We start from the raw sequence: 13,987 nt of genomic DNA, 5'->3' as shown, positions 1-13,987 counted from the left end.
CGTATGGCATGGTTGTGGCCACTCCGTTCAGCTGTGTGCAAAGCAAACACGTGCACATGAGAAACATCCCAGTGAGAATACTCAAATTGACAACGAAGAAGAACAATTAGGTGTCAGCATAAGGAGAGACAGATAAGAATTGGACTCTACCTTGAATCTCTTACTGTCGAAGAAGACAATTTGCATCCCATAGACTTCGGTGATGACTTCCCGAGTGTAGGAAACCTTGTTGTTTTTGCGATGCTCATTTGATACCAGCACCCTCCACTGTGATTCGTCGCAAAGCTGCAATTGCATCCAAACAAAACAAGCTCAATCCAATGGCTGGCTCAAGTAACTCATTTTCTAACATCCATCGAATGCAGAAGCAGCACAACATCACTGTTGCCTATTACTCTCATGCAATATCACTCAACATCCTCCATGGTTCGGAAACAGCCATTTATCTCACCTGAGCCATGACGTATGTGGATGTTCCTTGGAAGTTGAATCTCTTCCCATCAAAGCTGATGTAGTGAGGATCTCCCCAGCCAGTACATTCCGCTGTTGGAAAGATATCCGGTCTTAGCTTTCTTTCTTTTGACAGTTAGAATGACACGTTTACACAATGACTTTTGAGCTGACAAATGTAATTGATTAAATCTGAATAATTTGCGACGAGGTCAAGTAATTTCCCCCATCACGGAGATTACTGTGCGATGGAAAGAAGGGGATGTTGCGTTCAAGAACGCCACAGTAAAACAGGATCCATTGCAGAAAAATAAAATTGCACAGCCCCGCCTCGAATGCTGATGTCCAGCTGCCGACCATTGGTCGACTATGTGGCGCCTCACGTTTTGGATAGCAACCCAAGATACCCTCTTCGTCGCCGCGGCACTCGTTGAGCACCAAGTCGCAGTCTTGGGGAACACAGCTGATGGATCCACCCTTTCTGCAGCTGCACTTTTCACTGCAGTTGTCACTGACGAATGATTCTCCAACCTATGGGAACACACCCCACAGCATGAATCATTTAAATGTCACATACTTACAGTTTAATCACGTGTCCGGCATGGCAACGCAAGACGTAAAAACAATTAACACGTGTGTCCGGTGTGTTTTGGACTTCGCCAATCGTGATTCTTACTTCATGGTAGTGGGAACCACGCAGGCAGCCACAGTCTGCAGGCCTCACACACTGGTTCACGTCCCACACAAGGCCATTGTCACAAACACAGCCCTCAACGCATGAGCCTGTGTGCTTTTCGACCACATCGGGTTCAGAGCAAGAGGGAAAAGAGGCAGGAGCGCAGGTCGTGTAGTTGCTTCCCGCTGGACACAAAAGAGCTGCGAAGGAAAAAAGAATGCTGCATTAATTCCCATCGCTTAAAGAAACAAAGGAAAAGAAAATAAATGCGGTTTGTCAAAATATGATGCTGTCGTTGTTTGTCGTCGTGAAAGGACCAGAACCATTGCATTAAGAGACAATAAATAGAGAGGAGGTAAACAATTCTTGAAATGGCAGTCAAAGACATCTTACGGCAGAATGTGGGTGTCCTCCAGGTCGACAAAGCTATTCCGGCAGCCAAGCATGTCGCATAGTAAGACTCGAGAGCATCACACAGTGCTTCTTGCTCCATTTCCCTGACGACAACCTCAAACGTGCAGTCATCGAAGAATTCTTCTGGGTTTCGATGAGCGTGGCAAGAGGCGAACGGTCCATCGTTGAGCAGCAAGAAACCACACGTGTCGTTTCTGCTTGCTCTTTCCACCAGTGTTTCATTCAGATTGAGTGTGCTGCCATCGTCATCGACGCTGCTGTGGATTGAAAGTGGAAAAAAACGGCCTGAACGAACGTTTTGTGCTTGTCTTTTCTATTTTGCTGCAGTGCTCAGTTTCAAGGCAAGCAAAAAGGTCAAAATGAATGTGACAATAAAATGCAAGCAGTGGAATTCCATTGGCCGCTCGGTGGCAACAAACTTAACCGTTTTCTTTCTCGGGAGGCAAATGCAAGAACGTGAACAACAACCGTGAGCGTCAACCCGAGCTATATTTCAGACATATACCTGTCGTCTTGGTGATAAATTTTCCAGCTGTTCCCAAAGGATGCTGGATCATTGGCCATGGTACCATTGGGCATTTGAAAGTCATTCCTTCTTTCGTCATCCATGTTCCCACAGAGACCACAGACTTGTGCTTTGTAGGAGCTGGACAGGCGTACGCCGACGTAATGATGTCCATCGTAAAACACTTCCAGACCTAATGCGGTGCTCAGGTGACGGAAGCGGCCCCAGATCTTCACTTGCATTGAATCTGACCCATTGATATACTCGTATGGCATGGTTGTGGCCACTCCGTTCAGCTGTGTGCAAAGCAAACACGTGCACATGAGAAACATCCCAGTGAGAAAACTCAAATTGACAACAAAGAAGAACAATCAGGTGTCAGCATAAGGAGAGACAGATAAGAATTGAACTCTACCTTGAATCTCTTACTGCCAAAGAAGACAATTTGCATCCCATAGACTTCGGTGATGACTTCCCGAGTGTAGGAAACCTTGTTGTTTTTGCGATGCTCATTTGACACCAGCACCCTCCACTGTGATTCGTCACAAAGCTGCAATTGCATACAAACAAAACAAGCTCAATCCAATGGCTGGCCCTTGTAACTCGTTTTCTAAAATCCATCGAATGCAGGAGCAGCGCAACGTCACTGTTGCCTATTACTCTCATGCAATATCACTCAATATCCTCCATGGTTCGGAAACAGCCATTTATCTCACCTGAGCCATGACGTATGTGGATGTTCCTTGGAAGTTGAATCTCTTCCCATCAAAGCTGATGTAGTGAGGATCTCCCCAGCCAGTACATTCCGCTGTTGGAAAGATATCCGGTCTTAGCTTTCTTTCTTTTGACAGTTAGAATGACACGTTTGCACAATGACTTTTGAGCTGACAAATCTAAATGATTAAATCTGAATAATTTGCGAAGAGGTCAAGTAATTTCCCCCGTCACGGAGATTACTGTTCGATGGAAAGAAGGGGATGTTGCATTCAAGAACGCCACAGTAAAACATGATCCATTCCCAAAAAAAGAAAATTGCACAGCCCCGCCTTGAATGCTGATGTCCAGCTGTCGACCAGTGGTTGACTATGTGGCGCCTCACGTTTTGGATAGCAACCCAAGATACCCTCTTCGTCGCCGCGGCACTCGTTGAGCACCAAGTCGCAGTCCTGGGGAACACAGCTGATGGATCCACCCTGTCTGCAGCTGCACTTTTCACTGCAGTTGTCACTGACGAATGATTCTCCAACCTGTGGGTACACACTCCAAACAGTGTTTCCGTGAGACCGGAAATCTCAAAACTTCTAAAATTGTGCACTGGATTGTGAAAGCTGCCAAATGAAAGTTGTATCTACCAAGACTGGTGCATGACTTGAGTGAAGACTATCCAGATTGTCGGGTTTACTTTGTGAATGTTTTTTCGTGAGTGATGACAATGAATCCTTTGGTCACTTAATGGTGTGCTCGATGAAGCGACTTCCAAACTTCATGGCAATCTCACTTGGTTCAACTGTGTTTACAGGTCCTCTGTTAATCCACAAAACATCACTTTCAAGCCAATGAAATCCACTCTAAAATGCTTTGTGTGCATGTGCAGAAACCCCAGGAAGCTGAAGAGATCAGGGCAAAATAACATTTTGGGATGATTTTAAACTCTGTCTGATGAATGTCTTCATGTATTTAGATAAATAATTTGTATTAAGGGATAAGAATGAATTAGCCTGTGCTGCTATTTCACCAGCAACATGTGTGAAAGTGTGTCGGTCTGCAGAACGTCATTCTCAAGAGTGCGTTGAAGCTGGTGTTTGGCATTTTGAACACTTGAATGCTTAAAATGCATGCTACACGAATAAAACATTATTCTTGGGAAAATGCCAAGTGCATCGAAAAGGCCCCTTTGTATTGTTTGTGCCATGTGGCAAACTATAGAAAAGAAGGGACATTGCATCGCTTGTCGAAAATGCCAAACAATAGAAAAGAAGGAACATTCCATGGCTTGTGGAAAATGCGAGATGATAGAAAACAAGTAAAAGACATAAAATGTCATCGCTCCCGTTGTTTGTATAATTTTGCTGTGCTGAGTTCAAGCGCAAGCCCATATTTGTATTCAACTAAAATGGCCGCCAATCTACCAGCCGGCCATCTTTAATCAGATCACAAAACAAAGTAAGGGGCACTTTTATGCCATTATGTACTGTGCTTTTGCCAAGTTTGAACAAAATCTGATCATGCATGTCTGAGAAATGGTTGGGTACACATTTAAGTCACAAAATGGCCATCAGTCGACCATCTTGGATCTGATGTCGGAAAAAAATGACAGGCTTATGTAAGCCATCATTCGTCATCTGTGTACGAAGCTTGAACATCATCGATAAGTGCATGTGCGAGAAATTGTTGAGGACGTGTTCAACACCGTTTTTTTTGTTTTTTTACAACTAAAATGGCATTGCATTCAAGAATTAAAAAACACGATCCATTTTTCAAGGAATATCTATACTAATAAATGGCAGTGTGTGTGTGTGTGTGTGTGTGTGTGTGTGTGTGTGTGTGTGTGTGTGTGTGTGTGTGTGTGTGTGTGTGTGTGTGTGTGTGTGTGTTGTCCTGGCGCCTGTCCTCGTAAGTTAAGATTGCAGAAGATTATAATTATTATTTCAGGGTAAATCTGCTCTATGTCTGCATTTGTAAGTTGCCTGTATAATTGTTGCACCTCACGCTTCTTTTATCCCTGCAACACACAACAATAAAACTATTCACTGGACCACATAACTTTCCTCGCCTGCTTGAAATAAATTATTATTAGAAATGTTCCCAGCTCGTTTTTGTCGGTTCCTTCATTGAACCAGCATGGTCCGAATCCTAGCTAAAGGCCCTGTCACACCTTGACGATTTAGCCAGCGTATGGCAACGTATCAAAATTTATCTAAAATGCTGGCGTACGCTGAACTATTGATGTTTTTTTTCAGTTTTGGGCGTATATTAATGAGTTTGACGTATGCATAACGTATTAGTAACGTACACAGAACGTTTCGATAACTTATACAGTAGATAACTTATACCAGCGAATGCTTAGCATGTTGTTGGCGTTCACAACTTATGCCCAACGATAGTCTAACTTATGCATAGCGCGGCAGAGTGTCGCCAATGATCACATGGCGTAGCCTATTAAAAGGCTGCCTCTCGACGATTCAAATCATAACCGCACTAGACATCGGTGTCAACATCACCGTCATGCTGAAGAAAACTTCGAAGAATGCTGCCAATAAGTCTCCTGGCTGTGGCCGTGGACGCAGATGCAAGGAGGATCCATCATCACCCACACCCTGCCCATCATGCTCACCCTCTGACGGAGAGGTCACCCAGTTCCTTCTCCTCTGTTCACCTCTTCTTCTCTTAGCTCTATTGGCACGCAACTGGTACAGCGTCAAATCGATGAGGTCATGTTGATGTTGGAGGACAGCTAGTAGGTCCTAGCTGCTAGTAGGTATTCTCCTCTCAGCCTTGCCAGATTCTCCATCTCTCGGATGACGTGGACATCTACTCACCATGGAGTCTGGAACACTGACGGGTTCCTCCTGTGAACCCCATTTTTATATAACAATTCCCCTAAATGCTGCCAATACGCCATTATACGGTAGCTGTAAGTTAGAAACACGTTCAGTAAGTTCTGTGGTCGTCCAGAAGACGTCAAATTAGTCTACATACGTCAATATACGTGGAAGATACGTTACACATAGGTTCAAAGCACGTTACTTAGAGGTTAGAAATAAGTTTCGGGTGCACGAGACATTACCTCGACGTATTTCGACTTATGAGTAAATTACAAGTAACGTGTGTCGACGTGTGTCAACAATCGCATAACGTGCCTACAACTTATGGCCAGTGTATGCAGAACGTGTGAGTCATACGCCGAGCACGTCGACAAATGTTGTGCATGCACAAAATTTGTCGACGAGCTCGGCGTACTACGACGTATGCCAGCGTGCTTCAGTGTGCTCTTAACGTATACAAAACTTACCCATAACGTATTCGACGTGTGCCAGTGTATTCGCCAAATTTTTCATACGTCGGCATACGCTGGCTAAAACGTCAAGGTGTGACAGGGCCTTTGGCCAGGACTTTATTAACAACGATCCATTCCTTTTAGCCGTTACGTCCTTGGCAGTGCCGCTCGGCTGCATTCGATCCGGTAAAGTGATCCGGTTCGGACAAGGCGTGTTCCCCAGTAATTAAATCAAGTGATTAGTTAGGTAACCTGGTTAACCCATAGAGGGAGGACCCTAGGTCATGCGGTTGAGTTATTGGTGTTCACGGTCGCTTAGCGACCCGCTGCGTCACGGAATTATCCGTGTGCGAGGGGCTACAATTCCGGGGAGTCTGGTAGGAGCCGAGATAGCGTCCCTCCCTGCGGTCTTCTCACCCAATCCCTGGCCCACAACTATATATATATATATATATATATATATATATATATATATATATATATATATATATATATATATATATATATATATGTATGTGTATGTATATACATATATATATATATACATACACATACACATACATACATACACACACACACACACACACACACACACACACACACACACACACACACACACACACACACACACACACACACACAAACACAAACACACACACACACACACACACACACACACACACACACCCTGGTGTTGGCGCAGTGGTTAGGGCAGCGGCTTGGGATTCAAAAGGTCCCGAGTTCAAGCCCCGTTGGACCACTGAATTAATACACCAGGGGGTTAACTCAGCCTGTCATCCTTCCGAGGTCGGCGAAATGAGTACCAGTATACTGGGCCGGTGTATACCCCGGTTAAAATAGGTGTACCTTATCCTTGCGTCGTTATAGGCAACCAGGGTTGCGTCAGGAAGGGCATCCGACGTAAAACATGTGCCAAATCACTATGCGGATCATACGGATGATCTGCTGTGGCGACCCCGAACGGGAGCAGCCGAAAGAAGAAGAAGATATATACACACACATCCCAAATTAACAAAAAAAATGTTTTCAGAAATTCTATGAAACTCTCACCCACTTTAGGACATTTGCAGGGACTCCAATAGCTGCACAGAAAATTTGGTGGTGCTGGGTCCAAAACTGGGAGTAGTGCTGTATAAAATCAATGTAGCTTTCATGATGATGATGAAGCTGGTAGCAATAACATGGTGATGGCGTTGGCTGGGGAGGGGGGATTGGCTCTTTTGTGCCATGATGAAGGAAAAGGGTTATTGCAAAAAATAGCAAAAAGTCTCAGCGAACGTGGTGTGATGTTGACAGTAAAGTCTCGACACAGACAATGCTAAACCCACAAATGTGTCTTCATGCAGACAAATTAATTCACTGCAAAACTTATTGAGAGACTGGATTCCTCGTCTTTTTCCATCTTTGGGAGAAAGATTGGCGTCATACAGATGGGAACACAAAACCTCAACTGTATTGAGATACTTGCAAATACCACCTGTCACTTCGCTAATGGGGAATACTGGGAGTGGGGGGAGGGGAAGAGAGAGTGAGGAGGGGAGGGAGAGTGAGAGGGGGAAGATGGAGAAGGTGGAGGGAGAAAGAGAGAGGAGGGAGGGTGGGAGAAGGGAAAGCAGCGTGAGTTGAGGGGAAGGGAAGGCAAACGTGCGGTGGTGTGTTAATTACGATTCATACTGTCTCATCAAAATGATTCTGCATACAACAGTGAATATGGAAAAGGGCACAGGAGCTCCTTGTGAGCTAACGGCCATCCATATCTCGTGCCCAACTGTGTCTGCGGACGTCCTCCTGCAGTTGGGTTACTTTTTATTAGGAGGTTGATGGCAGGATTTGCACTCCAGCCACCGTAAAACCCTTCATTCTGCAAAACATACCAACAACAAAAGTAAATCTGAAAATCCACTCCATGGGAGTACCTCTTGTGCAGCTGCCCTCCGCAGGGCAGGTCACCGGATGACGGGATTGGGGCAAAGCCTTCGGGACCCCCACTCTTTGGTGAAATGAGGAAAACCATGGCATAAACTTGCGTTAGTATGTGGCGGGGTGGTGTTGAGGTGTCGTCTACCAGAAGGTGGTCTCCTTGGGTTAACCTGAGGTGGTCCCTTCGGGTGTGTGCCTGGAATGTCCTATCCCAAAGAGAAGATGATCACCTGTCTCTGTTATCATCTGAGCTCAAGCATCTGGACATCAGTATTGCAGCACTCTATGAGGTTCGGAGACCGGATTGCGGCGAGATCATGGCAGGTGGTGACACCTACTATTAGTCTGGTCACTCTGATGGTTACCATGACCGAGGAGTTGCTTTCGCTGTGTCCAAAAAGCTGACCCAATGATAATTGAGGTAACACCGGTCAATGAGCGTATTAAGAGACGAAGGATTCGTCCCTCCTTAGGTGTCATTTCTCTAGTCCCTGAATATGCTGCAACTGAGGTGAGTGAGCTCACCGTAAAGGATGCATTCTATGCCACATTTGAGTCTGTGGTTGATCAGTACCCCGGGTGAGATACTCTTCGAGTCTTGGGGGATTTCTATTCCTGAACTAGACCTGATGGGGATGGTTATAAGACATGTGTTGGTCCCAATGGGTCTGGAACTATGAACCAGAATAGCTCTAAGTTTCTTAACTTTGCAAGAAGTCATGCACTTAGGGTGGCTGGTGCATGGTTTCAGCGGCCACAGGCTCATCGCTGGACTTGGTATTCCAATGCTGGCGGTGTGGCAAAGGTCATTGACCATGTGCTCATTGATGGATGCTGGAGGATAATCCAGAACTGCAGGATCTACCGGAGTGCTCAGTTCCTCAATATGGACCACAGGCTTGTTTAGCAACTCTGAAGTTTCAGCTTAAATCCGGGAGAATGGAACCATTCCAGCCGAGGCTGGATGTTAGCAAGCTCAAGGATGAGAGGGTCGCTGAGGAGTTTTCCAACAGGCTGAGTGGGGATTTGGGGGGCCTGGGTGATTTAGGGAATCCTGAAGAGTTGTGGAGTGACTTCAAGACCACCATCCTTGATGTTGCCGGTGGATGTCTTGGAACTCACCGAAGGGCGAAGAATAATTTTATCTCTCAAACGACACTGGATACCATTGAACAGAATTGCAGGGCCAGGCTGAATGGCAGAACTGAGCTGTTCAGGGAGCTGAGGTATAAAACTGTACGAGCGCTCAGGGTGGACAAGGAGTCCTATGTGTGAGGAATCTGTGAGGGGGGTCGAGTATCACCTGTCCTCAGGTGATTGTTTTCCTGCTTACAGGGAAATTCATGTGTTGTGTTCCTCCAAGCCCGTCCCTTGGTGTACTGCAGTTAGAGCGGAGGGTGGTGGGTTCTTGACAGCATAATCCGAAGTGAAGGCCCGCTGCGCCAGTTACTTTGAGTGGCTGCACTATGCTGAGCCACCAGCTGTCGTGTTGGATGTCAGGGGTGATACTAACCCTATTACTAACTCTACGATCAACTGTGATCCACCTTCAGTTGTCGAAGCACAGGCTGCGGTGAACCTTTAAAATGGCGTTAAACTCCTATGCCTATATGGCATCCATGCTGAACTTCTCAAGGCTGATGGAAATGCTGTACTCGTGTCGTTGCCCGCAATTCTGTGCTCGGCCTGGAACACAGGCATCATCCAAACTGACTGGAAAAGGGGCCTTGTTGTCCCTCTCTGGAAAGGGAAGGGTGATCTTGCCAAGACTGCAACAACTACCGAGTGTTGACGCTGCTCTTAGTGCCGGGCAAGGTCTTTGCTCGGATAATTCTTGATAGAGTTCGCCACCGTCTGCTTGAGCACCAGTGTCCAGAGCAGTCAGGCTTTACACCAAAGAGGTCAACGATTGACAGTATCCTTGCTCTTCGTTTCCTCACTGAACGCAGACGAGAGTTTCAGCAGGAGCTGCTTGTAGCCTATGTTGATCTGTATAAAGCGTTACATTCAGTGAAGCGGGATGCCCTCTGGAGGATTCTTGGTCTTCTTGCGGTGCCACCAAAACTGATCAATCTGATTTCTGAACTATACTCTGGCACTGAGAATGCTGTGAGTTGTGGTGATACCATCTCTGACTTATTTCCAGTTATTACTGGAGTTCGGCGGGGGTGTGTACAGATCCCCACACTTTTTAGCGCTTGTCTGGACTGGATTCTGGGGAGGATGTCGGAGAACTCAAGCTGCGGTGCATCGTTTGGGAGTCTCAAGATCGTTGTCCTTGATTTTGCAGATGATGCAGTCATTTTTGCAGAGACTCTGGATATTCATTTGGGGGCCCTCGAGGTGCTGAATGAGGAGTTGGAGCCACTGGGATTACGGGTTTCCTGGGTCAAAACCAAGATCCAGGCTTTCATTGACATTATGGATGCTGCTATCATGTCTGTACATGTTTGTGGTGAGGATGTTGAGGTCATGGAGAGATTCACTTACCTTGGCAGTGATATTCATGTCTCTGCCAGCTGTGAGCCAGAGGTCAATAGATGTCTTGGTCTGGCCTGGGGAGTCATGGATTCACTGGATCATGGGGTGAGGCGCTGCCGGTACCTGTGCATGAGGATGAAAGTCTGAGTTTTCAGGTCCTTGGTCCTTCCAGTCTTGCTCTATGGATGCGAGTCTTGGACTCTGACCAAAGATCTGAGATGGCAAATTAATTCCTTCGGTACCAGGTCTCTTTGGAGACTCCTTTACTATTGCTGAAGATCCTGAAGATCCCAGACACCCCTAAGACCCTGAAGACCCTTTAAGACCCCTTACAGACCCCTTACTTTAAGACCCCTTCAGACAGATTAGACAGCATGGACCCTTGACCATTTGGAGCCTTAAACCACTTGGACCTTTTTAGACTCATTTACATGCTTGAGAGTGTAGACTCTTTCGACCCCTTCGACGCTAACTACAATTGGAACGTACTCTTTCGAGTCATTAGACCATCAATAACCTTTTAAGCACACACCACACAAACATCTGTAGTCTTCTTACAAAACACAGACTTTACTTTTTTCAGTAAGTACTAGCGTGGATCGGCTTGCTGTGCTCACCTCTCCACACGTCGTTGCAGAGATTGACGTCACAGATTTGCTGTGTTGGCATGATTAATACCAATCATTATACAAACATTTTATTTTCTACATATTTATTCGTAATATTAGTGATATTATATTTATTCGAAATTTCATTTGTGACAGAAGAAAGTCCAAGTGGTCTCAGTGGTCAAGGGTCAAAACTGTCTAATCTGTCTGAAGGGTGTGAGGGGTCTCAATGGTGTTAAGGTCTAGTGCAGCGTTTCTCAACCGGGGGCCCGTGGCCCCCCAAGGGGGCCATCGGCCTTCGACTGGGGGGCCATGAGCGGACGCCGAAAAACTGCGATTCAGAATGCAGAAGCTTGTAATGTACAATTAAGGTGACGAGTCTCCGGTCATAGTGTCAAAGTAAAAAGGGTAGATGAGTTTAAACCACAATTTTAAAAGAGAAGGCGGAGCCCACAGAGCATTCATAGTTAACCAATGTTTACAAAAACGTTAGAATCTTGTTTTTTTCAATTTTTTTCTCAGATGTCGAAGGTTCGAAAATGGAATGACAGCTATGTGAAGTTTGGATTCACGAATGTCAGTCGAGATGGCGTGGACTGCGCGCAATGTCTGCACTGCTCGGTCGTGATGTCAAATGCGTCACTACGTCCTTCCAAACTTTCAAACCATCGCGACAAGATGCATCCCGGAAGGAAGGAAGATAATATTGACGCTTTGTCTGCAAAACGATCACGATATGACTGTGAAGCGACACTTCCCAAATTTGGATTCCGGCCAGAAGAAAAACCTGCCCTTCAATCCGGCTACGAAGTGGTATACCGAATTGCGAAGTGCAAGAAGCCGTACACTATTGCTGAGGACCTTATCAAGCCATGTACAGAGAAAATGGTGGAATTGATGATCAGACCAGAGGCGAAAAAGAAGATCCAGCAAGTTTCGCTCTCTAATGACACGATCCGATGACGGATTGACGACATGGCCGCTGATGTGTGCTGTGAAGTTTGCTCCGAAATCAAACAAAGCATGCTCCAGGCTAGCCTTCAATTAGACGAGTCTACCGACACCGCCCTGGAGAGCCAGTTGATCGTCTTCGCTTGCTACGAGAGAAAGGGAAAGATGAAGGAAGAGTTCATGTTCTGTAATACCCTACTAACCACAACAACAGCGGCAGATATCAAAGCTATTGTGGACTCTTTTTTTGAAGCTAATGGACTCGGTTGGCAGAATTTCAAGCACATTTGTACTGATGGTGCCCCAGCGATGGTCGACGTCACGTTAGAGGAGGGTTCGTCACGCTTGTGAAGAACGAATGGCCCCATGTGACGTCCTCCCACTGTTCGCCACACCGATACGCTCTTGCGTCAAAGACTCTTCTGCCTCGTTTGCTGGAAGTCATGGACGTCGCGGTCAAAGTGATCAACTTAATTCGTGCGAAGGCCAAAAATCATCGGCTTTTCCAACTCCTGGCCAACGAAATGGGAGCGGAACTTGTTAGACTTCTGTTCCACACCAAAGTCTGTTGGCTATCGAGGGGGTAATGCCTCTCTCGGCTGTATGAACTCCGGGTTGAGGTGGAAATCTTCCTGCGAGACAACGAAAACAACCTCCATGTCCACTTCGCCAATGAAGAGTTTGTTATGATGCTCGCCTACCTGGCCGATATATTCGGCCGACTCAACAAAATGAACCAGTCCTTGCAAGGCCGTGATGTGACAGTCAGTGACGTTCAAGACAAGCTTGCCGGACTGTCTGCTAGAATGGAAGTCTGGCAGGCACGAATCAAGGCCGGGTCCACTGCCTCGTTTCCTTTCTTGGACGAGCACCTGCAGACGCAGAGGATTGAGCTTCCCGTCGGCATCAAATATTGCATCACTAGACATCTCGACAATCTCTCCGCTGAGTTCAAATCATATTTCGACGATGCACCGTTGGATGTTCTGTGGCACAAAGACCCGTTTAACGCCAAAATTGAACCTACTGAAGACGAAGCAGAGGAGTTGGCAGAGTTGAAGGTTTCAAAAGCAATGAAGCTGGTCTTCAGTAACAAAGAAGACCACTCCACCTTCTGGTTGTCTGTTCAGGATGCGTATCCACTACTCAGCAGGAAGGCATCCATAATGCTCATTCAATTCGCCACAACATATCTTTGCGAATCTAGATTTTCTGACTTTGCGACCATTAAAACGAAGTCCAGAAACCGTCTTGACGTTGGGAACGATATTCGCCTTGCTGTGTCCAAGACGGAGCCGGACATAAGAGGCCTCGTCAGACAAGCCCAACAGCAAGTGTCTCATTGATTGTATTGCTTAGAAAAATGTTTACTTTGATTTATGTTTTAAGACTGAGTAAATAAATTTCAGAAAACGAAATCTGCATCTTTTATTGAAGGGCAGGGGACCACGAATGTTAAGCGACTCAGTAGGGGGGCCATGGGCCATAAAAGGTTGAGAAACGCTGGTTTAGGGGGTCTATAGAGTCTTAGGGGTCTTTTTTGACTTTTGGTCTTCAGGGTCTTTTGGGTATTCAGGATCTGCGGGGTCTTGTGGGTCTTTGGTGACATTTGGGTCTTTGGTGTCTTTTGGGTCTTTGGGGTTTTCAGGGTTGTTTGGGTTTTTGGTGACTTTGGGGTCTTCAGGGTCTTTTTGCTTCTTTGGTGCCTTTTGGGTATTTTGGGTCTTTGTGGTATTCAGGGTCTTTGGGGTCTTCTGGGTATTTGGGGTCTTCTGGGTATTTGGGGTCTTCTGGGTATTTGGGGTCTTTGAGGTATTTGGGGTCTCCGGCATCTTTTGTGACTTTTGGGTCTTTGGGGTGTTCTGGGTCTTTTGAGCCTTCTGGGTTTTCATGGTCTTCAGGGTATTTTGGGTCTTGAGGGTTCTCAGGGTCTTAGAGGGTCTTCAAAGGTCTAAGGGGTCTCA

The 13,987-nt window shown here is 46.1% G+C and overlaps 1 protein-coding gene across 1 annotated transcript in view; it reads right to left on the bottom strand.

The window, feature by feature from the left end:
- LOC147010433 (IgGFc-binding protein-like) overlaps positions 1 to 2,770 on the bottom strand; it is a 45,859-nt gene extending 43,089 nt beyond the window's left edge. Inside the window, exons 1-8 of the mRNA XM_085860358.1 lie at positions 2,762 to 2,770; positions 2,461 to 2,595; positions 2,046 to 2,341; positions 1,520 to 1,797; positions 1,127 to 1,311; positions 834 to 981; positions 452 to 576; positions 151 to 285 (exon numbers count right to left, since the gene is read on the bottom strand). Of these exons, the coding sequence (XP_085716484.1) occupies positions 151 to 285; positions 452 to 576; positions 834 to 981; positions 1,127 to 1,311; positions 1,520 to 1,797; positions 2,046 to 2,341; positions 2,461 to 2,595; positions 2,762 to 2,770 (1,311 nt within the window). The remainder of the gene's footprint in view (positions 1 to 150; positions 286 to 451; positions 577 to 833; positions 982 to 1,126; positions 1,312 to 1,519; positions 1,798 to 2,045; positions 2,342 to 2,460; positions 2,596 to 2,761) is intronic.
- Positions 2,771 to 13,987: the final 11,217 nt, after the last annotated feature.

The sequence above is a fragment of the Eptatretus burgeri genome, chromosome 16 (genome assembly GCF_056783735.1).
Source record: "Eptatretus burgeri isolate ZD-2024b chromosome 16, Ebu_testis_v1, whole genome shotgun sequence".
NCBI lineage: Eukaryota > Metazoa > Chordata > Myxini > Myxiniformes > Myxinidae > Eptatretus > Eptatretus burgeri.
The sequence above is the reverse complement of the archived record's forward strand: the minus strand, read 5'-3'. Positions and strand labels throughout refer to the sequence as shown.